The sequence below is a fragment of the Salvelinus fontinalis genome, chromosome 11 (genome assembly GCF_029448725.1).
Source record: "Salvelinus fontinalis isolate EN_2023a chromosome 11, ASM2944872v1, whole genome shotgun sequence".
Lineage (NCBI taxonomy): Eukaryota > Metazoa > Chordata > Actinopteri > Salmoniformes > Salmonidae > Salvelinus > Salvelinus fontinalis.
In genome coordinates this window covers 28,531,762-28,557,776 of record NC_074675.1, presented here as the reverse complement: position 1 = coordinate 28,557,776, position 26,015 = coordinate 28,531,762, and the positions used below count along the sequence as shown (strand labels likewise).

At 41.8% G+C, this 26,015-nt stretch overlaps 2 protein-coding genes and 1 pseudogene across 2 annotated transcripts; 1 reads left to right on the top strand and 2 right to left on the bottom strand.

Annotated features, from left to right (window-relative positions):
- Window positions 1-496: 496 nt before the first annotated feature.
- LOC129865444 (TRAF-interacting protein with FHA domain-containing protein A-like) lies at window positions 497-4,566 on the bottom strand. Its single transcript, XM_055938252.1, has 3 exons — window positions 4,293-4,566; window positions 3,319-3,373; window positions 497-2,265 (listed from the first exon to the last, which is right to left on the bottom strand). Exon 3 carries the CDS (start codon window positions 2,204-2,206, stop codon window positions 1,610-1,612), a length of 597 nt encoding a protein of 198 aa, XP_055794227.1. The 5' UTR covers window positions 2,207-2,265; window positions 3,319-3,373; window positions 4,293-4,566; the 3' UTR covers window positions 497-1,609.
- Window positions 4,567-14,161: 9,595 nt separating this feature from the next.
- On the bottom strand, window positions 14,162-16,938 carry LOC129864813 (uncharacterized). Its single transcript, XM_055937100.1, has 5 exons — window positions 16,866-16,938; window positions 16,349-16,681; window positions 15,841-16,026; window positions 15,622-15,656; window positions 14,162-15,507 (listed from the first exon to the last, which is right to left on the bottom strand). The coding sequence occupies exons 1-5, from the start codon at window positions 16,906-16,908 to the stop codon at window positions 15,373-15,375; spliced, it is 732 nt and encodes a 243-aa protein (XP_055793075.1). The 5' UTR covers window positions 16,909-16,938; the 3' UTR covers window positions 14,162-15,372.
- A 1,301-nt stretch (window positions 16,939-18,239) lies between these two features.
- LOC129864696 (uncharacterized) lies at window positions 18,240-25,785 on the top strand (annotated as a pseudogene).
- Window positions 25,786-26,015: the final 230 nt, after the last annotated feature.

Below are 26,015 nucleotides of genomic sequence, written 5' to 3'. Positions count from 1 at the left end.
GTCAACTGTGGGACCATATACAGACAGATGTGTGCCTTTCCAAATCATGTCCAATCAATTGAATTTACCACAGGTGGACTCCATTCAAGTTGTAGAAACATCTCAAGGATGATAAATGGAAACAGGATGCACCTGAGCTCAATTTCAAGTGGGTCTGAATACTTATGTAAATAAGGTATCTCTTTATTATTTGTAATAGTGAGCAAAACAAAAATGGCTGTTTTTGCTTTGTCATTATGGGGTATTGTGTGTAGATTGCTGAGAATTGTTATTTATTTAATCAATTTTAGAATAAGGCTGTAACATAACAAAATGTGGGAAAAGTCAAGGGGTCTGAATACAATCCCGAAGCCACTCTATGTACCTCCCTGACCCTTCACCAAATGCAAACACATTCAGGGCCGTCTGATTGCTCCAGAAACCTTGGTGCCTTGCAAAATAAAAGTTGAATTACTTGTTAAAGGCTTTGGCAAGTATACGACGTGTAACACAATAATCAAATAAAAACATATTTATTATTATAGTCAACATTTACAAAACAGTTACAAAACCATATGATCCTACCCCATCTTTCATTGAACACTGATACTTGAACTACATGAAAAAGGGCAATATTCAGAAGCTTTAGTTTCACATTTTATATAATAACGTAACAGTCTTAGTAACACTTGCGGAGTGATATGAAAAACTACACTTGAGGTCCCAATGGCTTGGCGCTACATACAGTCAACAGTATGATTAAGTTTACAGAATGTTTAATCTCGGTTACCCAGAAGTAAAATTATTGTGAAAGTTTGTCACTTCCTGTCCACGAGAGATTACACAATGTTTAACATCAATATTGTGGGATAGGGGGCAGTATTTTCACATCTGGATGAAAAGCTAGGATATGCATATAATATATTTGGATAGAAAACACTCTAAAGTTTCTAAAACGGTTAAAATAATGTCTGTGAGTATAACAGAACTGATTTGGCAGGTGAAACCCCGAGGACAAACCATCCAGGGGTGGGGGGGGGGAATTGAGGTCATAGTATTTCCCAATGGTTTTCTATTATTTAATTTTGAACCTGGTTGCAGTTCATATGGCTTCCACTAGATGTCAACAGTCTTTAGAAATTGGTTGTTGTTTTTCTTTTGAGAAATGAAGAAGTAGGGCTGTTCATTGTAAGGGTCACTCCAAGTGGACTCTATTGTTTGGTGCGCGTGAACTGGAACGCACTTCACATTGTTTTTATCCGTTATTGGAAACAGTTTATCCCGTCTTTAATTTTATCGATTATTTACGTTTTAGGATACCAGAGGTTGGATTAGGAACGTTGTTTGAAATGTTTGGACCAAGTTTACAGGTAACTTATTAGATACTTTGTAGTCATGTTGGGCGAGTTGGAACCGGAATTTATCGAACAAAAACAACAATTTGTGATGTTTCTGGGACATTTTCGAGTGCCAACAGAAGAAGATCTTCAAAGCTAAGGCATGAATTATATCGCTATTTCTGACTTTTGTGTCGCCACCTGCCTGGTTGAAAATGATTTTCATGTGTTTGTATGCGGGGCGCTGTCCTCAGATAAAGACAACTGCTACTAGGTAAAGAGAAAATCATTGTCTATGAGAGAAACATACTGCACGATTGGTACATGATTGTCTCATCCATCTCTATCGGCCCATGGCTCATGAGTGGTGGGATGCCATTGGTTGAATGGTCTGAGCCTGTATCCATGACGGGAACCATACTTGGCATGCCCACCTCTCTGGAAGGGGGCACTGCCAGCACCCCAAACTCCACCTCGAAGCTCCCCTTTGCCTCTCCATTCTCACGACATATCAGCACCTCATACTCCCCGAACCGGACCAGGGCCTTATTCGGCAGCTCTGCCCTCTCCAGGTACCCCAACTCCGACCCGTTGACCGTCACGTGTCCCTTCTGGCTCAGGTTCTGCACAGAGAACAGCATGGCGGGGCTGTTGGCGGTGAGGTAGGCCTGCAAGGCCAGCTGCTTGCGGGAGACCCGTGGGTCGGCCAGGGCAAAGGTGCAGCCGTGGGCGTCCCGGCCCAGCCTCAGAGGGTCCTCGGCTGGGTGCTTGTGCCTGGCGTCCAGGGGCAGCAGGCGGTAAAGAGCCTTAGAGGCCTGCTGGGGGTGGTAGAGCTGGATCTGGAGGCAGGTCATCAGCTCCTCTGTTTCCATGGTGTGAGACAGCTCCATGACGGGTGTTATGATCGCTTATGCAATTGAAAGGATGCTGACTTTCAGTTTCAATTGGTCTGAAAGAAAAACAGAATTATTAAATTGACAACTTTTTGTTATTCTGGCACTAAATAAGTCTTATTACTAGAAATAGAATAACAGCTCAGACAGAGGGTACTGAAATTAAAAACATTTCATTCTATTGCACAATTCCATAGGGAGAAATGTCAGGGTATTTCCATAAAGCAGTAGAAAATCTCTTGTTTTGTCAACACTTTTAGTTCTAATTTTAAGGAAGACGTGTCAGAATTGCATCATCATTCCACACACCCAGCCTCAGTCAGCATTTCCTCTAAAACTTTCACTGGATTAAAGTAATTTCACTGTGCTACGAATGTAGCCTATGCACTTTTGCCTTTAAGTAGAAATTGTGCACCAATGTTGAATTTTTAAAGCATGTTATATTAAATGAAGTGCTCTTTACTATAGACCACATGGAAAACAAATGTTTGAATAAAGACTTGGTAAAGTGCCAATATTCAGCATTTTGACATGTTCCACTGCATTCTCTACTCTTAGAAAAAAAGGTGCTATATAGAACCTAAAAGGGTTATTTGGCTGTCCCCACAGGAGAACCCTTTGTAGACCCCGTTTTGGTTCCAGGTAGAACCCATTTGAGTTCCAGGTAGAACCCTTTACACAGAGAGTTCTACATGGAACCCAAAATAGTTATACCTGGAACCAAAAAGGGTTATTCTATGGTGACAGCCGAAGAACCCATTTGGAACCCACTTAACCACAACATTTATCCATGTTTCCATCATTGGCTAGGTTTCCATCCAATTGGTGACATATTTTAAAGCAAATATTATAAAATCTGCATAAAGAAAATATTGTTTGTGAATTTTCCCACTAAAAATACTTATTGCAGATAAAAAATCATTGCTTGATGACTGTGTAACCGTGTTGCTTAAGTCCCTCCGGTTACAATAGCACACACAAAATTTACTTTGTAGCTTTTTTTTCCATGTACCGAATAAAAATCTAAAGTTCAATGTGGTTCCATCACATTTTCAACTCTATCGATAGTTTTGTCACAAAAACTGTTATGTTAAATGAAATATGCTTACTCTCGTCTTCGCATGTATACTCTAGCCAACAGCTCGCAGATACAGTGCAGGTTGCCTGTGCGGGTAAAATACATGATGAGATTATTATGGACAGGAGCGAGAATATTAGTATTTGTCATACAGCAGTCAAGCATTGATCATCATGTCACCAGAATAAGACCCTCGATATTTATTGGAAATGGAAAGGAGCAACAAACTCATCACCGTGCACATTCACCACCCTGTGAGATCCATCCTAATTTATTTAATCTGTAGTTCAATAAACTGGATGGTTTCCCGAATCGTAATTGGAGGACCACACAACATATCATAGCGTGACTCCCAAGTTTACATCGATATGATGGTTATTATATCAATATTTGCTCATAAAGGCGTTTCCACTGTCATTTCTCGAATAATAATTGTTACTGTCACAAAAAGTTCCCACATGGGGATTTATGGGTGATTTAAAATGAAGTCGTCAACTTTATTTGGCACTTAATAGGCACTCAGAACGCGACATCCATGGTTGTAGAATTATGGGCGATATCAGGTCCGCCGTGGCCATTATTTCTCCCCAAAAATAGTCGTCCGAAATTGGGCAAATTGGTCCGTCCATTTCAGCCGAAGTTCAGTCTACCATATTATAGTCATTTTAACAATATGACAATACAATTCGTTGAAATAAAAAGTTTTTCTTTATATATATATATATATATTTTGAAGTTACACTACTCAAAAGACACCTAATTGGTGGAACAACCCATACTCCGCCAGTTTAGGAAACAGTTTTTCACAAAAGCCAGTCTACTACATTGTCAGAAGTGAAGAACATGTTCGATCTGCAACATTCTCGTACACATGTTTTTCTAAAGCTCTAATAACATGACTAGACTAGTCTTAAGATTTTACTGATATTGAAATGTCACGACATTCAATCAAACAACAAAACCATTCTGAATGTTCACTTCCAAACTTGCTAGGCTATATCTTACCTGTAAAATGAGGTAGTTGTAGCAATTGTACACGCAGCGTCTGCAAAGATCAGGCTACATACAGTAAGTATGCGGTCTCTGACTGTTGACTTACTTGAACGGGTACAACAACTATTGCCTGGCTACTGGCGCACCAACTTTTGTGCGAACTATAATGGGTGTCGGAGGATAGTAACAAAGATATGTTCTACCTATGATAGTAAAACAGAGTTTCTAAACCATACTGTACTGTGTTAGTACTGCCGAGAGCAAAACAACAGGAAGGGGATGACCGTTGCGTCAGCAAGCACGCGCTCAACCATTCATGGTTTTTGACTAGATGGGATACAGTTTTTGTCAGACTTGACTTTTTGTAACAGGTTAGAAGAATTTGAAGGTTAGGAGAATTTATGCAACAGTTTATAAGAATTAACGTAGCAGGTTGGAATAATTAGATTAAGGTTTGGAAAAGGGTTAGTGTTAGCTAAAATGAACAAAATGTCAACATTTGACGTTCATTTGACAAAAGCTGTATACCTTCTAGCCTTGACCATATTACATCGCACCACCGTTGACAGTGAATTGCTGGTTGCCTTGGGAAATTCCAGAATTCCCCAATAGCGCTATCTCTTCAGGGAACGTCTGTTTATGCTTTCAATTTTGCAAGCTCCATGCAACTTCCTTACGACTTTCAGTAACCCCATACGGAAAAGTAATATATGGCCTTATATATCAGCAAGGGAAGATTCTGAAAATGACAACTCTCAATGGGAAGAAAATCACAGGTCATGTCCCTGGAGCTTTGGCTAGGCTGAGGATGGTCGTTTCTGGGGTTCCACCATAGATGATATAAAATAAAATGTAGAGGGGAACATAGTGGTTGAAGCCAAAAGGCTGTTCAGTAAGAAAGAGAGGCAGAGAAGTGAAAGCCTGTCAGTGTTATTCATGTTTGAGAAGGTTGAACCAAAGAAAGAACAGATGGGCTTCCTGGCTTTCACTGTTAAAGAGTTTGTCCCACCTCCATTAAGGTGTTTTAAATGCCAAGGAATGGGACATGTAGCGGCTCTGTGTAAAGGAAAGAAAAGATGTGCCAAGTGTGTAGGGGAACATGATTATGTTGAATGTGGAAACAATGTCAAGGTTAAATGTTGTAAATGTGTAAGAGTGTGTGTGGTGGTGGTGGGGAGGGGGTGGATGCCAAGTACAGAAATAGGCTAGAGAGGTCCAAAGATATAAAATCACTTATGTCTCGTATGCAGAGGCTTCAAGGCAGATTGGTTTAACTATTAGGCAGAATGATGGAGATAATAGGGCTACTCCTGGAATAAGTGGACCTACTGTAAGAAATGTTACTTATGTTGGTCCAGACACGGATAGGATACCTGTTCAGAAATCTTGCGCTCACAAATATGTGTTGTTTCAAAGGACACCTTAATAGTTAATCAGATTGACTTTTTTAGCCTTCATTGGAAAGGTTATCAACTTGCCCGCGTTTGTGGAAAGAAGAACTGCCAAGTTGAAGATTGTGGAAGCAGCTACAGAGGTTTTAGGAGTAACAGATATCACTGTCGCCATAATTGTTGATCTGTTGACTCCTAATAATACTAATGATGGAATGTCTGTATGATTTACAATTAGCGTTATGGTTTTTGTTATCCATCAGTGTAATGCAAGAAGCCTTTTTTCTAACGGTCAAGAGTTTAACAAATATGTAATAGATTTAGAGATCAAACCTGAAGTGATATGTGTTCTAGAAACATGGCTTTTACATCTTGCTTTTATTATTCCTGGTTATTGCTCAATCAGATCTGATAGATCAACTAAACAGGGCGGTGGGTGTGTTAAGTTCATAAGAGAAGGTCTTGCATATCGTAATTTAACTGTGCCATCTGAATATGAATGTGCGATGGTGTAAATCTACATTGCAGGTAGTAATATTAAGTGACACAATTTTTACAACCCTTGTCGTCAACTATCTGTAGCGATGTTTCATGAAATATCAGGAAAATTGGGCACTAGAGAGATATGGTTCGCCGACAATAATGCACATAGTAGTTTATTGGGAAGCACACATACAGATGCTAATGGTACTATTGTGGAAGATATGAGCATTAGTATGTCTTAACAGTGGATGTGGTACAAGAGTTGATGTTGTTAGAGGGGTTACATCCTGCCTGGACCTCACAATGGCTTCTAACTCTATTGCATTTATGTATGAATGGAATATAATGAATGTGTCACGCCCTGATCTGTTTCACCTGTCCTTGTGCTTGTCTCTATCCCCCTCCAGGTGTGGCCCATCTTCCCCATTATCCCCTGGGTACTTATACCTGGGTTCTCTGTTTGTCTGTTGCCAGTTCGTCTTGTTTGTTCAAGTCAACCAGCGTTTTGTCTCAGCTCCTGCTTTTCCCCAGTCTCTCTTTTTCTCGCCCTCCTGGTTTTGACCCTTGCCTGTCCTGACTGAGCCTGCCTGCTGTCCTGTGCCTTTGCCCTTACTCTGGATTACCGACCTCTGCCTGACCAGACCCTGGGCCTGCCTGCCGCCCTGTACCTCGGGCCCCACTACTCTGGATTATCGATCCCTGCCTGCCTTGACCTGTCGTTTGCCTGCCCCTGTTTTAGCAATAAACATTGTTACTTCAACACAGTCTGCACTTGGGTCTTACCTGAAACCTGATAGAATGATTCTACTGTTGGAAGTGATCATTTCCCGATTTCATACACCATGCACCTTGATGTTACTATTCCAGATAGGGTAACATTCAGAAGATGGTGCTTTCAAAAAGCAGACTGGGAAAAGTTTGGTGATCATTGCTTAAAGTCTGTTGGACAGTTGATGTATGTGCTGCCTCTGACCTCTCTGATTTTGAGTGCTGCAAATTGATATGTGCCAGTGAGTGAAAGGGGTGAGAAAAGGAAGGTGGCTCCTTGGTGGACTGAAGAGGGCACTGCAGCTATTTAAATGTCCTCTGGTCTGATGAACAACAAGAGAACTGTTTGGCCATAATGACCATTGTTATGTTTAGAGGAAAAAGGGGGAGGCTTGCAAGCCAAAGAACACCATCCCAACCGTGAAGCATGGGGGTGGCAGCATCATGTTGTGGGGGTGCTTTGCTGCAGGAGGGACTGGTACACTTCACAAATAGATGGCATCATGAGGCAGGGAAGTTATGTGGATATATTGAAGCAACCTCTCAAGACATCAGTCAGGAAGTTAAAGCTTGGTCGCAAATGGGTCTTCCAAATGTACAATGACCCCAAGCATGCTTCCAAAGTTGTGGCAAAATGGCTTAAGGACAACAAAGTCAAGGTATTGGAGTGGCCATCACAAAGCCTTGACCTCAGCCCTACAGAAAATTTTGTGGGTAGAACTGAAAAGACGAAGGCCTCCTTCGTCTTTTTGCGAGCAAGGAGGCCTACATTCCTGACTCAGTTACACCAGCTCTGTCAGGAGGAATGGGCCAAAATTCACCCAATTTATCGTGGGAAGCTTGTGGAAGGCTACCTGAAACATTTGACCCAAGTTAAACAATTTAAAGGCAATGCTACCAAATACTAATTGAGTGTGTGTAAACTTCTGACCCACTGGGAAAGTGATGAAAGACATAAGCTGAAATAAATCACTCTCTACTATTATTCGGAAAATAAAGTGGTGATCCTAACTGAACTAAGACAGGGAATTTTTACTAGGATTAAATGTCAGGAATTGTTTAAAACTGAGATTAAATGTATTTGGCTAAGGTGTATGTAAACTTCCGACTTCAACTGTATACTGCAGCCTATACTGTAAATAGTTGTAGTGGTTTTTACAGCTGTACTACTTGAATACTTGGATTTAAAAGTGTATAGTCCTAATAAACTTTTTCCCTGATATGGCATGCACTCATAATAAAATAATTAAAACCATAATCTTGTTTCTTCACTCTGGTTTGATAGTGTCCTTTCCAAACAATGGTACTGTACATAATGTTGGAAGGCTATCTAGGCCAAACTACAGATAATCTATCTTTTTCTATAAACCAACATATAGCCGTCATCATATGACTGGTGATGAAAAAGTATGAACATGTAATGTACTCACTACTGTAAATCGCTCTGGATAAGAGTATGCTAAATGACTCAAATGTTTAAAAAAAAAAAAAAAAAATGTGAATGATGATATCCCTTCTTTGCCTGTAGTCTGTTCCCCTTGTGAAAGCTTACTGCCCTCTGCTGGATAGGTGGTGTACACACAGATCAAGGAAGTCAAGACATCACCATAGAGCAGGGTTTCCCAAACTCGGTCCTGGCCAGCCCAGATTCCCAATCACCGAACCTCATAACTAGCTACCAAGAAGCCATTTCAGGCTATCAATCATGCTAGAGTAGCTAGCTTGTCTAACGATCTTAGCTGGCATGCCTGCTGACAAGGTTGGTAGACTTTAGAAAAGCAAGCAATAACTAAATGTACTGAATAAGACTCACATTTCTTTCAATCTTTTACCCAGATGTTAACAGAGACGCAGAGAAGTATGCTTAGATATACAGAAAAACAGACCGTTTAAAAAAAAACATAGAATTAAGCATAATGAGTATGGCTCTAGATTGCAGGAAAAACTGTTTAATGTGTTTGAAAAATTCAATAATGTACGTACGGGGGACTAGCCCCCTTACGGACCACCCCCAGACATTCTCACATACTTTGTGCGCCCTCAGATTTTTTTGGGTGCATGACGCCCCTGGTCACATGTGAATGACCACACAAAATGGCAGGAGCCATTTAAGTAGAAACACGAATCACCAGTAAAAGAGTCTTACCCTGTAATGATATAGAACATTTCTTCCTTCTCATTCAGATGTGGAGGACAACGATGGCGATCAAACTCAAGATGTTGGACACAATTAAAGCTAGGAGTTTGGGGTTTAAAGGAAGTTGTTGATATTCTTTCTTAGAAACACAGGTATACATGTCAAATTTTGTAAGCTTCGTCTTCGACCCTTTTACAATTCAGAGTTGCATCAGCAAATTTATTTTAGAGTTTGATTTGTCTTGAATTATGACAGATCAGAGATGAATTATTAAATAATAAAATCAAAATTTATAGGTTAAAAGCAAAATACCTTCAATGTCCAGCTTTGACCCGTTTGCAAACAGGATCTCCCCACAAAGCCACAGGACATTAGTAAGTCCCAGCATCAGAGAGGCTGAGGTTCCTCTTGGGGAGGTTGTAGACACATTGATCACTACTATTGTCATGTGTGTAAATTATTCTGGATGGGATTCTCCTGGGTTCTCCTGAACAGGTCTCAGTGTGTATTATACAGTTCAGAGTCTCCTGGCTGGACTGACTAAGACATAGACTGCTGAGTAAGATGCTGGTTCCTGGAATCTGCACCTTTTTATAACAGAGTAAAACCAAGGTTCTCATAATTTTTTTTGTTTTAATATAGCCACTTAAAAGAGCCAGATAGTCACATGATAATACATATATTTGTTACTTACCCTAATGCAAAAGAAACACACCCTTTCCGAGGATCATGGCATCAATCTCGTGTGGCACAGTAACACATCCCCATATCTGATGGTCTGGCGTCTTCAATAGTCAGCACAAAACTAGCTCCACTTTCCTTGCTACAAACCAGGTGCTGTTGGTTAAACTCCCCATAGAATGTTGGAGTGAATGTAAAGCGATAGTATGCAGACTGGAGCTTGTCCCACTGTCATCTTGAGCCAGTTGAAGTAACTTGCTTCGGTTTCCGAGAAGAAACATTCCAAATCAACTGTGTATACAGAGATGAATGCATTTAGGATATTAGACTGTCTGGTGGTAGTAGACCATCCTTTAGAAAGGATAAAAACAAAGATTTACATGACTTGAATATCTTCACATGTTTTTTAGTCTCTTCTCATCCCTCTATTCTGTCAGCATTTTCTAATGCAGTTCGTTTTGATACATATGGATTCCTTAAACCTACCTGTACTAAAGGTCAGCAAAAAAAAATAAACATAGTTGGGTCATTGTATAATTCCACCTCCGATGACGGCATCTTCTCATGCGTAGACTAGTCGTCCTGTGTTACAGATGGGAGTGAGAGTCAAGAGGTTAAAATGTGTTTACTTAAATACTTTACACAACTGCTCATAAAAGGTATTAGTAGCATTAACATTATCATAAACATTATTCATTGATATCACAACTGCTTTCTCTAGCAGTTTAATTCAAGAATCTTGGACATTATGGCAAATAATTTTACATCAGACAGAATACTATTGGTGCACTTAATTTTATATATATATGTGTATATATTAGACTGTTGAATGTGTACACTAAAGATTGCTTTTACGTTTACATATTTCTGATGGATCTCAAAATTACCAATATAGGACCTGACCAGCAGGGGGAAGCTTGCTCTGTACATCCTCATACCTACTTTCACTACATCTCTATAGTGCTCACACAAAGAGATTGTATCTATACGATTTGTATATCCTCTCAATACATTCTCAAGTTATCAAAAGCATTCTGATAGATATCAGGCATCAAATGTGATAAAGTATTTTGTTTCCTTTGTCAGATGAATATCGTAACAACATCAGGTTCTGGTCTGCATATACACATGTGGTATGAGTGTGGTTCGGAAAGAAGTTTTGGTGTGATGGTGGGGGCTGAGACCTTGGTTGCATCCAAAATGGCACCATATTCCCTATATAGTGCACTGCCTTTGGCCAGAGGCACTTCTTTTGAGCAGGGCCCACAGGGTGCCATTTCAGAAGCACACTTGTCATTTGGTTGATGCTGTAGATAGTGTGACAAAGCTCTTCAAGGTTAGGAGAGTTTTTCAGAAATCTAGCAGGAGACTGTCACCAAAATCACCCCAGAATGAGAGTTCTTTCGAATAGGACAGTACCTGTATGTTGGTTTCTATGTCCTAGTCCATCCAGGCCTCAGGCGTGATAGGAGGCGCACAATTATAAGCGTCATTGTAAATAAGAATTTGTACTGACTTGCCTAGTTAAATAAAGGTTAATTAAAAAAACAAAAAAATGATTGGAACACAACCTTCACCACAGTGTTCTTCACTCAATATAAAATATGTTTATAGATGTGCTGTTGTTTATTTGATGTATTGCTATAATAAATGTTCAATATAATAAGTAATAAACTTGAGTTCTTACTGATTTGTCTAGTGGTAAAGACTGACTTCAAAGAGACCTCCTTCAAGTCCTTCATCCCCCACTCAGTCTAACTGCTGCTCTCTCTGTCTCCACAACAACCCCCCGCCTGGCCATCTAGAGGTGTGAATACCCAGCCAGCCTACAAGTAGAGGCTGGTAAGTGCTTTACAGCTGAAAGGGACTTGGGACCAGCAGCACACTCTTATGTAGAGGGCGAGTTTTAGGTACAGTTATTGTAAATAACGTGTACATTTATTCATATATTTTTTACTTTGTGTTTGTAGTGTCTTCACTTATGACATTAGATCAGTGTTGGCTGCTAACTTGGCCCTTATCTTAAATATTTCACTTCTGTGTTTAGAGACATTGTATCAGCATTTTTGTCTGGTCTCCTGTTAGTACATTTTATGTAGGGAAGCTAATGATCCATAATGTTTGACATTCCTGGGAGTGTGTAAACTTGTATTTTTTATTAGCATAGAATTTTTGTATGTTTTCTATATAGTTATGTTCTTGAAAATGTATCAATTTACCAATTTGGCCACTTGGTTACATTTGGGCAAATTGTGAAGGACACCTGGGTGACTTCATACTAAATGTCATGTAGCTTGCTCATTCTTCAAGTTATCAGTACAACACAAATACAAAAAAAGGTAGTTTTTTCTTTGTATTTTCTTCTACCAGAGCTATTGTGTTATATTCTCCTACATTCATTTCACATTTCCACAAACTTCAAAGTGTTTCCTTTCAAATGGTACCAAGAATATGCATATCCTTGCTTCAGGGCCTAAGCTACAGGCAGTTAGATTTGGGTATGCCATTTTAGGCGAAAATTGAAAAAATGATGCTGATCCCTAATAAGTTTTAAAACAGTTACAGAATTGTCTGCCTGCCATAGGAATGGATCAACAACACTGTAGTTACTCCACAATACTAACCTAATTGACAGAGTGAAAAGAGGAAGCCTGTACAGAATAAAATATGACATAACATGCATCATGTTTGCAGCAAGGCACTAAAGTAATACCGCAAAAAATGTGGCAAAGCAATTCACTTTTTGTCCTGAATACAGTGTAACTGGAATGGAGCTAAGGACAGGTAAAATCATAGAGGAAAACCTGGTTCAGTCTGCTTTCCACCAGACACTGGTAGATTAATTCACCTTTCAGCAGGACAATAACCTAAAACACAAGGTCAAATCTACACTGGAGTTGTTTAACAAGAAGAGAGTGAATGTTCCTGTTTTGACTTAAATCGGCTTGAATATCTATGGCAAGACCTGAAAATGCATGTCTAGCAATGATCAACAACCAATTTGACAGAGTTTGAAGGATTTCGAAAAGAATAATGGGCAAATCTTGCACAATCCAGGTGTGGAAAGCTCTTAGAGACTTACCCCGAAAGACTCACAGCTGTAAATGCTGCCAAAGGTGATTCGAACATGTTTTGATTCAGGGGTTGAATACTTATCTCATCAAGTTATGTTAGTGTTTCGTTTTAAAGAATGTTTTACACGTTACAATGTGTCTTCCACTTTGATATTAAAATAGTATCTTGTGTCGATCGTTGACAAACAAATGACAATTCAATCACTTTGAATCCCAATTTGTAACACAATAAAATGTTTAAAAAGTCAAGGGGTGTGAATACTTTCTGAAGGCACTGTATAAGGAATAGGGTGCCAATTAGGATGCAGACCTTGTTTGATTGATGTTATAGGTAGATAACGGGTTTGTCAGGTAAGTGTTAACAAGGCGTTGAATAGTGGCAATATGAAACTATGGACAGAAAGTGTTGAAGGTCAAATAAGGTCAAAATGATTGGTTGTTGGTTATCAGAATCACTGTGTCCAGAAAAATTACAGATATCCTAAAAGTGCATGTTGACCAAAGTTACCACACGGTTTATCACAGGCCCTAGGAGCACAATTAGCAACATCATTATCTAGTATGCAAATCAAACTGCCTTGGTAACAAACCATAACAAATATAACCCAATGTCTCAGAAAAGATGAGGTGTGATCTCAAAAGCACCTAAGAAAAAATGCCAAATGTTGATGCCACATTTGTGATGGCTTGATGTCTGATTGTTTTGTTGTTCAGTGGAAACTTCTGACCACAAAGATGTATGTGTTTTTTCTTCCATCTCGGTTCACACCAGCAAGGTGACACTGACCACAGTTCGAGGATGTTGGGTCTGCAGCGAATGCATGAGATGAGTCTGCTGAGAGTATTGACATCTGCCTCGGCACATTCAACATTAGAGCAGTAGGCCTATTGGTAATAGATCCATTCCTTATGCATGCAAACACGTCATGGATGCACTATGGTTGAAGTAGGCCTACAAGTGTTAAAGAAGTAGAATAAAACCCATTAAATATGTGGTTATTTGACTAAACAGCAGATGGCGGTGTACAGGTGTCCCAAACCCCAGGTGTCCACCATACATACCATTGTACATCATGCGTTCAAATAAATCAAACCATAAAAATTGTGATAACAGCAGATAATGATTTGAAATATCATAGTGTTTGTCTTTGTCTGTCTGTCTGTCTGTCTGTCTGTCTGTCTGTCTGTCTGTCTTCCAGCGGTTCAGGTTGCTTGACTTCAGCAGAGAAAGCGTGTTTACCACAGTGTATATTAACTTGGCCTGTCAGTGTCACCATTATACACACAACATAAAATTAAATAATTTTATACAAACAATATGTATTTTATTGTTTATTTCACCTTCAAGATACTTTACAAGTATTATGTGTTTGGTCAAAGGGGACCCAGTTTTGTTGCAGTTTGCATCCTAAATCGTATTTATACAGAATTAGAGATATTCACCCATGTCTATGTCATCTTTAATTTCAAAAGATGGTAAAAGTTTAGGAATCAATTCTAAATAATTGTTTTTAAGATGGATTGCTATCTTTCTGTCAAGACTATAAGAGACCCAGCGATGTTCACCTCAGCTGGTCTCACTCTACACTGAGCTGCTACTTTCTGTCACTCACACCACAGGAAGTGATGCTCCCCTCCTCTATTTAAAAGAAAAAATAATATATATATATTAAACTTTATTTAACTAGGCAAGTCAGTTAAGAACAAATTCTTATTTACAATGACGGCCTACCAAGAGGCAAAAGGCCTCCTGCGGGGACGAGGGCTGGGATTAAAAATGAATGTAGGACAAAACACACATCATGACAAGAGAGACACCACAACACTACATAAAGATAGACTTAAGACAACAACACAGCGTGGTAGCAACACAACATGACGACAACACGGTAGCGATACCCAACATGCCAGCACCCCAACACGGTAGCAGCACCACTAGCCCCAACCATAGCTGCTGTCTCAAGAGGATTTTTGAGTACTTGGAATAGAAAGCAATAGTAATGGCGTCTTTTTTGAAGTCACTAACGGAGGCTAACTCCGCCGTGGATCGTTGGTCAAAGTTTATGGGGAAATTAATGGGGTTTGGTAAGTTTTTTTGGATAAACGCTGCAAATAAGGTCTGTGGTTAACACAGGTTTAGGAAATCTTATACGTTTTGTTCTGTGAGATCATCTTCATTAGTTTACGTCACTTTAAGAATTTTGAAGCATTTATGTAACCAAAAAAGCACATAAAGGCTTCGTAATTCATAAAGGTCATGTTAACTGACTGAACAAAACATATAAGATCTCCTAAGCCTGTGTTAACCTCAGACCTTATTGTCGTTGTTTATCCAAAAACTCTCCAAAAACCCCATTCATTTCCCCATAGGCTTTGACCAACGAGCCATGGCTAACTCATTTCTGTTTTTAGGACTAAAAGCTGGCGAGCTCTATTGGGGTACAGAGCACCACAACAACAATCAGTAAATTCTATATTACAAGGGGGAAAAAGTATTCTAAAGATTATATTCGTTCTTCATCAGTGCTACACTGATATCAACCTTAAAACATTTGACATTATCTTGTGGCAGCATAAACAACATGTGGCTCCATCTCCATCATTTGACCTTTAGGTGTCTTCTTATTTCTGGACCTCTTCTGACGGAAACTCAGTGCTGCGTAGTTCAGAGAGTCTGGGTCCTGATCCGGATCCTGTAGAAAACATATAATAAGACTACACATATCAAGCAAATCTCAACAAAACACACAATTCTAATCAAGTACTGTTAATGTACGAAAACAAGTAAATATGACCGTTTCTATTACCTGGCTATTTTGTGGCTGCAGTTGAGCCCCGATATCTGAATAAGAACATAATTATTTGGGTCAGGACACAAACAGTTATTTAAACATAAATGTTACTCTGTTACCGTACAGACATTTGGTCAGAGAGAAATATCCTGTGCATGTGGTTTTCTCACAATTTATCATCTTAAAATCTGACACATGCGCCTTGCTGAAAACGTTTATGGTCCTCCATTGTACCTGTGCTGTGTGTTTTTGAGTCTCGTCTGATCTTGAGGACCAGGATGAGGATGACTATCAGTAGAACAGCAGTCACAACACCCAGGATCACAACCAGGGGAAGGAGGTACATGGTTCCATCATCATCCTCTCCTAGGTGTATGTCATCACCCTCTCCTACTGGACTGATTGTTCCATTACACTCTCCTAATATATGAAATGGAATCAAATCAGTCTGTGACAGAGCAAAACATGTTTGCGCTTTTGATTCTTTTTTAAAACATGGCTTTGAATTTGCATGAGAAAGACAGAGAAACTCATTATATTTAGATGACTCTGGTGTTTCCTCACCTCCACTGTGCCCTGTAACATTGAGATTAGTAAGAATAGAGAAGTAGTTTTTTTTCCAAAATTATAATGCTAAAAAATATGTCCATCAATGGTTTGCCTTTGTTTCATGATAACTCCTGATTAGGTTGATGAACATTTTCAAATGTATCAAAAGCCAGATAAATAGTTGAAAACGTACCTTTAGTTTTTAGATATGTTGCGTTGACAAAGAACATGTGGCTATGTGGATACAGTCCACAGAAATACAGACCACAGTCAGCTATTTCCACTTCTGTAATTTTCAGAAAGATAGTGGTGTGGTTGCTGAACATTTCAAAATGTCTCCTTTGAAAACCATTGTGGAGATGAGGTGTTGAATTAAAGCCGTACATAGACGAGATACACACAGGCTCTGATCCGTTGACTTGCTTGAACCATGCTGTATGTCCCACAGCCGTTGTAACATTGGAGCACTGCAAGGTGATGGTATCCCCAGTACGGACCTCCATAGTCTGAGACTGAGAAACCAAAGCTGAAATACAAAGAACAAAGTCCTACGTTAATGACTATAATCGGTGATATCACATTTACATGTTAGAAAAAAGTGGTGCACTAAACGTTATCATGCAATGCACTCTGATCTGCTCATCTTTGGTTCTAGAAAGGATGATACAATCAATTTTAGTCTCGATGTTTATTAACAGTAGCTTACTTACTCAATCCATAGAGCAGTAGAGCTTGTAGGAAGGTTCTGGCCATTCTGTTTGTAGATCTATTCTGCTCTGTCTGGCTGAGAATCAGAAAACACCTCTTAATTCACCCTGAGATCACAGTGAGGTCAAAATGTAGTTCATTGGTAGGGGGCGTAGTAGTTGGTATTGGACTACAATGTCTATTTACAGGAAGCAGAAGTGACACTTACATAAAGTGCATTAACAAAGTATTAAGACCCTTTCCCTTTTCCCACATTTTATTACATTACAGCCTTATTCTAAAATGGATTATTCATTCTTTCCCCTCATCGATCTACACACAATACCCCATAATGACAAAGCAAAAACTGTTTTTTGGACATTTTTGCAAATGTATTACAAATCTAAAACAGAAATACTTCACTTACATAAGTATTCAGACCCCTCGCTATGAGACTTGAAATTGAGCTCAGGTGCATCCTGTTTCCACTGATCATCCTTGAGATGTTTCTACAACTTGATTGGAGTCCACCTTCAAATCAAATCAATCAAATTCTATTGGTCCCATACACATGGTTAGCAGATGTTAATGCGAGTGTAGCGAAATGCTTGTGCTTCTAGTTCTGACAGTGCAGTAATATCTAACAAGTAATCTAACAATTCCCCAACAACAACCTAATACACACAAATCTAAAGGGGTGAATGAGAATATGTACATATAAATATATGGATGAGCGATGGCCGAGCGGCATAGGCAAGGTGCAATAGATGGTGTAAAATACAGTATATACATGTGATATGAGTAATGTAAGATATGTAAACATTATTAAAGTGCCATTATTTAAAGTGGCATTGTTTAAAGTGACTAGTGATCCATGTATTAAAGTGTCCAGTGATTGGGTCTCAATGTAGGCAGCAGCCTCTCTGAGTTAGTGATTGCTGTTTAGCAGTCTGATGGCTGTTTTTCAATCTCTCAGTCCCAGCTTTGATGCACCTGTACTGACCTCGCCTTCTGGATGATAGCGGTGTGAACAGGCAGTGGCTTGGGTGGTTGCCTTCCTGTGACATCGGGTGCTGTAGGTGTCATGGAGGGCAGGTAGTTTGACCCTGGTGATGTGTTGTGCAGACCGCACCACCCTCTGGAGAGCCTTGCGGTTGAGAGCGGTGCAGTTGCAGTACCAGGCTAAGATACAGCCCGACAAGGATGCTCTCGATTGTGCATTTGTAAAAGTTTGTAAGGGTTTTGGGTGACAAGCCAAATTTCTTCAGCCCCCTGAGGTTGAAGAGGCGCTGTTGCGCCTTCTTCATCACACTTCTTCATCACACAACGAGTTCACTTAAAAATCAGAGCTTGACCACTATAAATAGGCCACAAGTAAACATTTGGTTTAGACAACAATGGTGGCCAATGTTGGACAGAGAGGAAGAGGGGTGAGAACTAGAGGAGGACGAGGAGGAGGAAGAGGAGGATGATGAGGAGGAGGAGAAGGAAGAGGTGAAGTAGAACGGGGAGAAGGAGAGGATGGGGAAACTGCTATGCCCTGCATTCATTTATACTATCAGTGCGTAGTTGGTGCTTCGTGTGCTTATTGAAATGATGGTTTGTGTGTACTGTACTGACGCAAAACATTTTTTTTTTAAAGAGTTTGAAGAGTTTTGCATGAATTGTTTGCTTTTGCAAGAGATGTATAATGTTTTGCCGGTTTGGTGTAAGGTTTTGCTGTTAAGTGTGTAGAGTTTTGCAAAAATAGCCTATAGTTTCAAAGATAGTGCCTAAGCAATCAGAAAAAACTGTAATGCAGGCCGCCATTGTAAATAAGAATTTGTTCTTAACTGACTTGTCCAGTTAAATAAAGGTTAAATAAAAAATACAAATATAATGTTTGTTTTTTTAAAGCATTATCTCTTGCTGCTGTCATTCAGTCTGATGTTTGGAAAACCTTCATTCCGGGAAAAACAGTTAAGTTAGAACGCTTGATTTCTAAGGGGCTTACCACAGTCTACTGCTACTAACTGTGTAAGCTCACAGTTGAACAAGCTCCAATGTTAATGCTAAGTCTTTATGCTTCCTCCAACACAATTACATTCTATTGGGAGTTCAATAACCTCGGTTTGCTGCGGGGAGGAGCGGGAACCTTTTTGTGAGGACCATTCAGATGCCATGGTGTCAGACGTGGGGATATATTACTGTAGTGGATGCGATTATGACACCACGACTTTCGGGAATGGCATATTTCTGATTCATGAGGGTAAGTATTTCAGAAGTTCAATTACGTGGCCTTGTCAGAATCTTTGTTTATGATTATCTTATAATGAATATTTAATTCGATTTTTTTATTCAGTAGAACCTTTCTGTTTTTATGTGCATTGAACGGTGCAGATGCCGGGACCCAGCATGTTGTTCAGCAGGCTGTGTCTGAGACAGTCCAGCCAGGAGACTCTGTGACTCTGAACTGTACAATACACACTGAGACCTGTGCAGGAGAACACAGTATCTATTGGTTCAGACATGGCTCAGGAGAATCCCATCCAGGAATTATTTACCACCATGGAGACTGGAGTGATCAGTGTGAGAAGAGCCCTGATGCTGGGTCTCCTACACAGAGTTGTGTCTACAACCTCCCCAAGAGGAACCTCAGCCTCTCTGATGCTGGGACTTACTACTAGGCAGTGACATCATGTGGGGAGATACTGTTTGGGAACAGGACCACGTTGGACTTTGAGGGTGGTGACTTTGCTGCCCAGATGGGAATCCTGGTCTTTCTCTCCATCATAAGAACTGGAATTCTCCTCTTCTGTCTCATCATTTGCATTCTCCTCTACAACACAAATACATAGATAAAGCAAAGGGCAAAGTCAATAGAGGGGAATATGTCTTCCTAGCATATATTACCTAGCATATTGCTTGTAAGTTTTTTTTAATACGCTTTTGCCAAATCCCTGTGTATGCACGAATAAGCATGAATAAATAGCATTGTAAACTGCAATTGTAAAGCTGCCGCGGTCATCCCCCTCTTCAAAGGGGGAGACACTCTAGACCCAAACTGCTACAGACCTATATCTATTCTACCCTGCCTTTCTAAGGTATTTGAAAGCCAAGTTAACAAACAGATTACCGACCATTTCGAATCTCACCGTACCTTCTCCGCTATGCAATCTGGTTTCAGAGCTGGTCATGGGTGCCCCTCAGCCACACTCAAGGTCCTAAACGATATCATAATCGCCATCAATAAGAGACATTACTGTGCAACCGTATTCATCGACCTGGCTAAGGCTTTCGACTCTGTCAATCACAACATTCTTATTGGCAGACTCGACATCCTTGGTTTCTCAATTGATTGGCTCGCTTGGTTCACCAACTACTTCTCAGACAGAGTTCAGTGTGTCAAATTGGAGGTCCTGTTGTCCGGACCTCTGGCAGTCTCTATGGGGGTGCCACAGGGGTCAAGTCTCGGGCCAACTCTCTTCTCTGTATACATCAATGATGTCGCTCTCGCTGCTGGTGATTCTTTGATCCACCTCTACGCAGCCGACACCATTCTGTATACCTCTGGCCCTTCGTTGGACACTGTGTTAACTAACCTCCAGATGAGCTTCAATGCCATACAACTCTCCTTCCGTGGCCTCCAACTGCTCTTAAATGCAAGTAAAACTAAATACATGCTCTTCAACCGATCGCTGCCAGCACCTGCCCGCCTGTCCAGCATCACTACTCTGGACGGTTCTGACTTAGAATATGTGACAACTACAAATACCTAGGTTTCTGGTTAGACTGCAAACTCTCCTTCCAGACTCACATAAACATCTCCAATCCAAAATTAAATCTAGAATCGGCTTCCTATTTCACAAAAAAGCATCCTTCACTCATGCTGCCAAACATACCCTCGTAAAACTGACCATCCTACCGATCCTCGACTTCGGCGATGTCATTTACAAAATAGCCTCCAACACTCTACTCAACAAATTGGATGCAGTCTATCACAGTGCCATCCGTTTTGTCACCAAAGCCCCATATACTACCCACCACTGCGACCTGTATGCTCTAGTTGTCTGGCCCTTGCTTCATACTCGTTGCCCAACACACTGGCTCCAGGTCATCTACAAGTCTCTGCTAGGTAAAGCCCCGCCTTATCTCAGCTCACTGGTCACCATAGCAGCACCCACCCGTAGCACGCGCTCCAGCAGGTATATCTCACTGGTCACCCCCAAAGCCAATTCTTCCTTTGGCCGCCTCTCCTTCCAGTTCTCTGCTGCCAAACTGCAAAAATCTCTGAAGCTGGAGACTCTTACCTCCCTCACTAGCTTTAAGCACCAGCTGTCAGAACAGCTCACATATCACTGCAACTGTACATTTTTTATTTTTTTTATTTTTTATTTTATTTTTTTACCGTTATTTTACCAGGTAAGTTGACTGAGAACACATTCTCATTTGCAGCAACGACCTGGGGAATAGTTACAGGGGAGAGGAGGGGGATGAATGAGCCAATTGTAAACTGTACATAGCTCATCTGTAAATAGCCCATCCAATCTACCTCATCCACATACTGTATTTATTTATTTATCTTGCTCCTTTGCACCCCAGTATCTCAACTTGCACATTCATCCTCTGCACATCCTACCATTCCAGTGTTTAATTGCTATATTGTAATTACTTTGCCACCATGGCCTATTCATTGCCTTACCTCTCTTATCCTACCTCATTTGCACATGCTGTATATAGATTTTCCTACTGTATTATTGATTGTATGTTTGTTAATTCTATGTGTAACTCTGTGTTGTTGTATGTGTCGAACTGCTTTGCTTTATCTTGGCCAGGTCACAGTTGCAAACGAGAACTTGTTCTCAACTAGCCTACCTGGTTAAATAAAGGTAAGATAAAATAAAAAGGTGTGCTTTGTACACTTGTTGAATGCTTGAGAATGAAAATGGCCTTGTTTGTTTTCTTTACACACTAATCTTATTGAGCTGCGGGGTCTGGTGTTTCGACCAGATGAACAGATGAAGAGAGGTGTGGAAAGCAAATGTGTGGTTTTGATGCACTGAGTGGTGTGGTGAGAGCTGAATGCCAGACATCCTGTGGCCCAGGTTGCTCATTTTCAATAGGGAGATAATGATGCACAGTGGAAAGTTACTGTTGGTGTCCCTCAGCCCCAACCCCCCAAGTGCTTCACCATCCATAGCATCTGTTGGCAGGCACATTACGACTCTGGTGAAACGTACTATTACTGGGACAAGACTAATCATTACTGAAAAAGAGAAAACAATAAGTAAATTGATAGTAAATATAAATGCATAGGTGCTAAGCATTCATTTATTTTATGGCATTTCAATAAGAGAGAGACTCTCCTTCAGAGTGTAACATACAAAGGCCATTTCATCCCCCAGTGATAGTCTACGAGAGCCATGTCATTTTCACCTCAGCAGGTCTCACTCAACACTGAGCCGCTCCTTCCTGTCACAACAGGAAGTGATGTGTTTCTTACTGGCCACTCCTCTACACAAGGCCCCAATATGTTTGAAATTACACGGCATCTCAGAATAGGTGCCTAAGGTCAGACCATATTAACAACAACAGGAAAGAGAACATTAGATTTATTGTGTAAATTTAAAAAAATATTCATTACAGTGATTATTTTATTAGTGATAAATCCTCTACTGACATTGGCCTTAGCTTGATCTATTTCCTATTTCCTACTAGATGGCCAAGCTGCAAAGTCAAAATGGTCTATGTCATAAACATTTATGAAAACAAAACTGAGCCTTTTGGTCTTAATTTAAAGTTTTAAAATTGGACTTTAATTAGATAAATTGGAGAACTAGGCAGTGCTATTGTAACGGCAGCCTTCCTCCTCTTCACGAGAAGAGAGAGTGTAACAGGGATCGGACCAACACGCAGCGTAGCCAGTGCTCAACATGTTTAATAAAACGAAACTGTGAACACAACGATACAAAATAACAAAATGTGGCAAACCGATACAGCCCTATCTGGTGCAGAGAAAACACAAAGACAGGAAACAACCACCCACAAACCCCAACACAAAACATCCCACCTATATATGATTCCCAATCAGAGACAACACAAAACACCTGCCTCTGATTGAGAACCATATTAGGCCAAACATAGAAACAGACAAACTAGACACACAACATAGAATGCCCACCCAGCGCACGTCCTGACCAACACTAAAACAAGCAAAACACACAAGAACTATGGTCAGAATGTGGCAGTACCCCCCTCCTGAGGTGCGGACTCAGAACGCACCCCCTAAAACTCTAGGGGAGGGTCTGGGTGGGCATCTGTCCGCGGTGGCGGCTCCGGCGCTGGACGAGGACACCACTCCACCATTGTCTTTGTCCCCCTCCTTAGCGTCCTTTGAGTGGCTACCCTCGCCGCCGACCTTGGCCTAGGAACCCTCACAAAGGGTCCCATCAGACTGAGGAGACAGCTCCGAACCGAGAGGTAGCTCAGGACAGAGAGGTAGCTCAGGACAGAGAGGTAGCTCCGGATAGAGAGGTAGCTCCGGACAGAGAGGTAGCTCCGGACAGAGAGGTAGCTCCGGACTGAATGGCGGCTCATGACTGGCTGGCGGCTCATGACTGGCTGGCGGCTCATGACTGGCTGGCGGCTCATGACTGGCTGGCGGCTCTGGCAGCTCCTGACTGGCTGGCGGCTCTGGCGGCTCCTGACTGACGGACGGCTCTAGCGGCTCCTGACTGACGGACGGCTCTAGCGGCTCCTGACTGACGGGCGGCTCTAGCGGCTCCTGACTGACGAGCGGCTCTAGCGGCTCGGGACTGACGGGCGGCTCAGATGGCGCTGGGCAGACGGATGGCTCAGATGGCGCTGGGCAGACGGATGGCTCAGATGGCGCTGGGCAGACGGATGGCTCAGATGGCGCTGGGCAGACGGATGGCTCAGATGGCGCTGGGCAGGCAGGCAGCTCAGATGGTGCTGGGCAGGCAGGCAGCTCAGACGGCGCTGGGCAGGCAGGCAGCTCAGACGGCGCTGGGCAGGCAGGCAGCTCAGACGGCGCTGGGCAGGCAGGCAGCTCAGACGGCGCTGGGCAGGCAGGCAGCTCAGACCTGCTGAGGCGCACAGTAGGCCTGGTGCGTGTTGCCGGAACTGGTGGTATCGGTTTGTAGACACGCACCTCAAGGCTAGTGCGGGGAGCAGGAACAGGGCACACTGGACTCTCGAGGCGGACTATACACCTGGTGCGTGGTACCGGCACTGGTGGTACCGGGCTGAGGGCACGCACCTCAGGGCGAGTGCGGAGAGAAGGAACAGTGCGTACAGGGCTCTGGATACGCACAGCAAGCTTGGTGTGTGATGTAGGCACTGGTGTTACTGGGCTGGGGCGAGGAGGTGGCGCCGGATATACCGGACCGTGAAGGCGTACAGGAGCTCTTAAGCACCGAGCCTGCCCAACCTTACCTGGTTTACCTGCCCAACCTTACCTAATGCTCCCCGTAGCCAGGCCAGTGCGGCGAGGTGGAATAGCCTGCACTGGGCTGTGCTGGTGAACCGGGGACACCATGCGTAAGGCTGGTGCCATGTACACCGGCCCGAGGAGACGTACTGGAGACCAGATATGTTGAGCCGGCTTCATGGCACCTGGCTCGATGCCCACTCTAGCCCGGCCGATACGTGGAGCTGGGATGTACCGCACCGGGCTATACATACGTACAGGAGACACCTTGCGCCTTTCCGCACAACACGGTGTCTGCCCGTACTCTCGCTCTCCACGGCAAGCCCGGGAAGTTGGCGCAGGTCTCCTACCTGACTTCGCCACACCCCCCTTTAGCCCCCATCCAAGACATTTTTGGGGTTTCTTTTCGGGCTTCCTGGCCAGCCGTGTTCCCTCATAACACCGGTTCCCCTTCGCAGCTGCTTCCGCTCTCCTAGCTGCCTCCACCTGTTCCCATGGAAGGCGATCCTTACCAGCCAGGATCTCCTCCCATGTGTAGCAACCTTTTCCGTCCAATACATCCTCCCAAGTCCATTCCTCCTGACATCGCTGTTTCTGCTGCTGTCGCTGCTGCCCGTTACTACGCTGCTTGGTCCGGTTTTGGTGGGTGGTTCTGTAACAGCAGCCTTCCTCCTCTTCAGGAGAAGAGAGGGTGTAACAGGGATCGGACCAACACGCAGCGTAGCCAGTGCTCAACATGTTTAATAAAATGAAACTGTGAAAACTTACAACGATACAAAATAACAAAATGTGGCAAACCGATACAGCCCTATCTGGTGCAGAGAAAACACAAAGACAGGAAACAACCACCCACAAACCCCAACACAAAACAAGCCACCTATATATGATTCCCAATCAGAGACAACACAAAACACCTGCCTCTGATTGAGAACCATATTAGGCCAAACATAGAAACAGACAAACTAGACACACAACATAGAATGCCCACCCAGCTCACGTCCTGACCAACACTAAAACAAGCAAAACACACAAGAACTATGGTCAGAACGTGACAGCTATTGACTTTGCAACTTGGCCAGATAGTGACTACCCTATTTCCTGGTGGTGTAGATGGTCAGACAGCAGAGGAGAACTGCAATTATGATGATGGAGAGAAGGACCAAGATTCTGATCTGTGAAGAAAAGTCACCACCACCTTCTCCATGTGCATCAAGTGACCTTCTGTTCACCATACTCAACAGAATTTGGACATACATTATGTCCCCCTTTTTTCTCATAGTAACTTTCCATACACAAAGTTCCTCCTCCCCATTAATTGACACATAACAAATACATTCATTATGCAGATAACAAATCAATGAGGTCTAATAGAACCCATAGTTCAATAGTTTTCTATTAAGCAATTCATGAAAAGGAAAGAAGCTCCCCCTTTCCAGACAACTCTGACATTTTATTGACCTTGTTGTGTCCTTTAGGTCAAATCCTTTGTGTTTTTCTCTCACAGCTTGGCCTGACTTTTTATTGCTTTAAATGTGTGAAACAATTTTCTGCTACATTTTCAGATTTTACACAAAAAGTTTAGCATCTTTATGAAAAAGAAAGACAAACTCACTTTCTTTAGATGACTCTGGTATTTCCTCAACTCCGTTGCACCCTGTAACATCAACATTTACTAATGTAAAATAAGAATATTGCTAATACCTGAGAGGAAAAAATTAAGGTCAATTGTCTGCTGTTTTTTTTT

What these genes read in the sequence shown, in the direction of transcription:
- LOC129865444 (XM_055938252.1), bottom strand. Translation starts at nt 2,206, where the DNA reads ATGGAGCTGTCTCACACCATGGAAACAGAGGAGCTGATGACCTGCCTC.
- LOC129864813 (XM_055937100.1), bottom strand. Translation starts at nt 16,908, where the DNA reads ATGGCCAGAACCTTCCTACAAGCTCTACTGCTCTATGGATTGA. An exon ending in AACATATCTAAAAACTAAAG is followed by an intron (nt 16,027 to 16,348) that starts GTACGTTTTCAA and finishes TTCATATATTAG; the next exon opens with GAGAGTGTAATGGAACAATC. An exon ending in TGCAGCCACAAAATAGCCAG is followed by an intron (nt 15,508 to 15,621) that starts GTAATAGAAACG and finishes TGTTTTCTACAG; the next exon opens with GATCCGGATCAGGACCCAGA.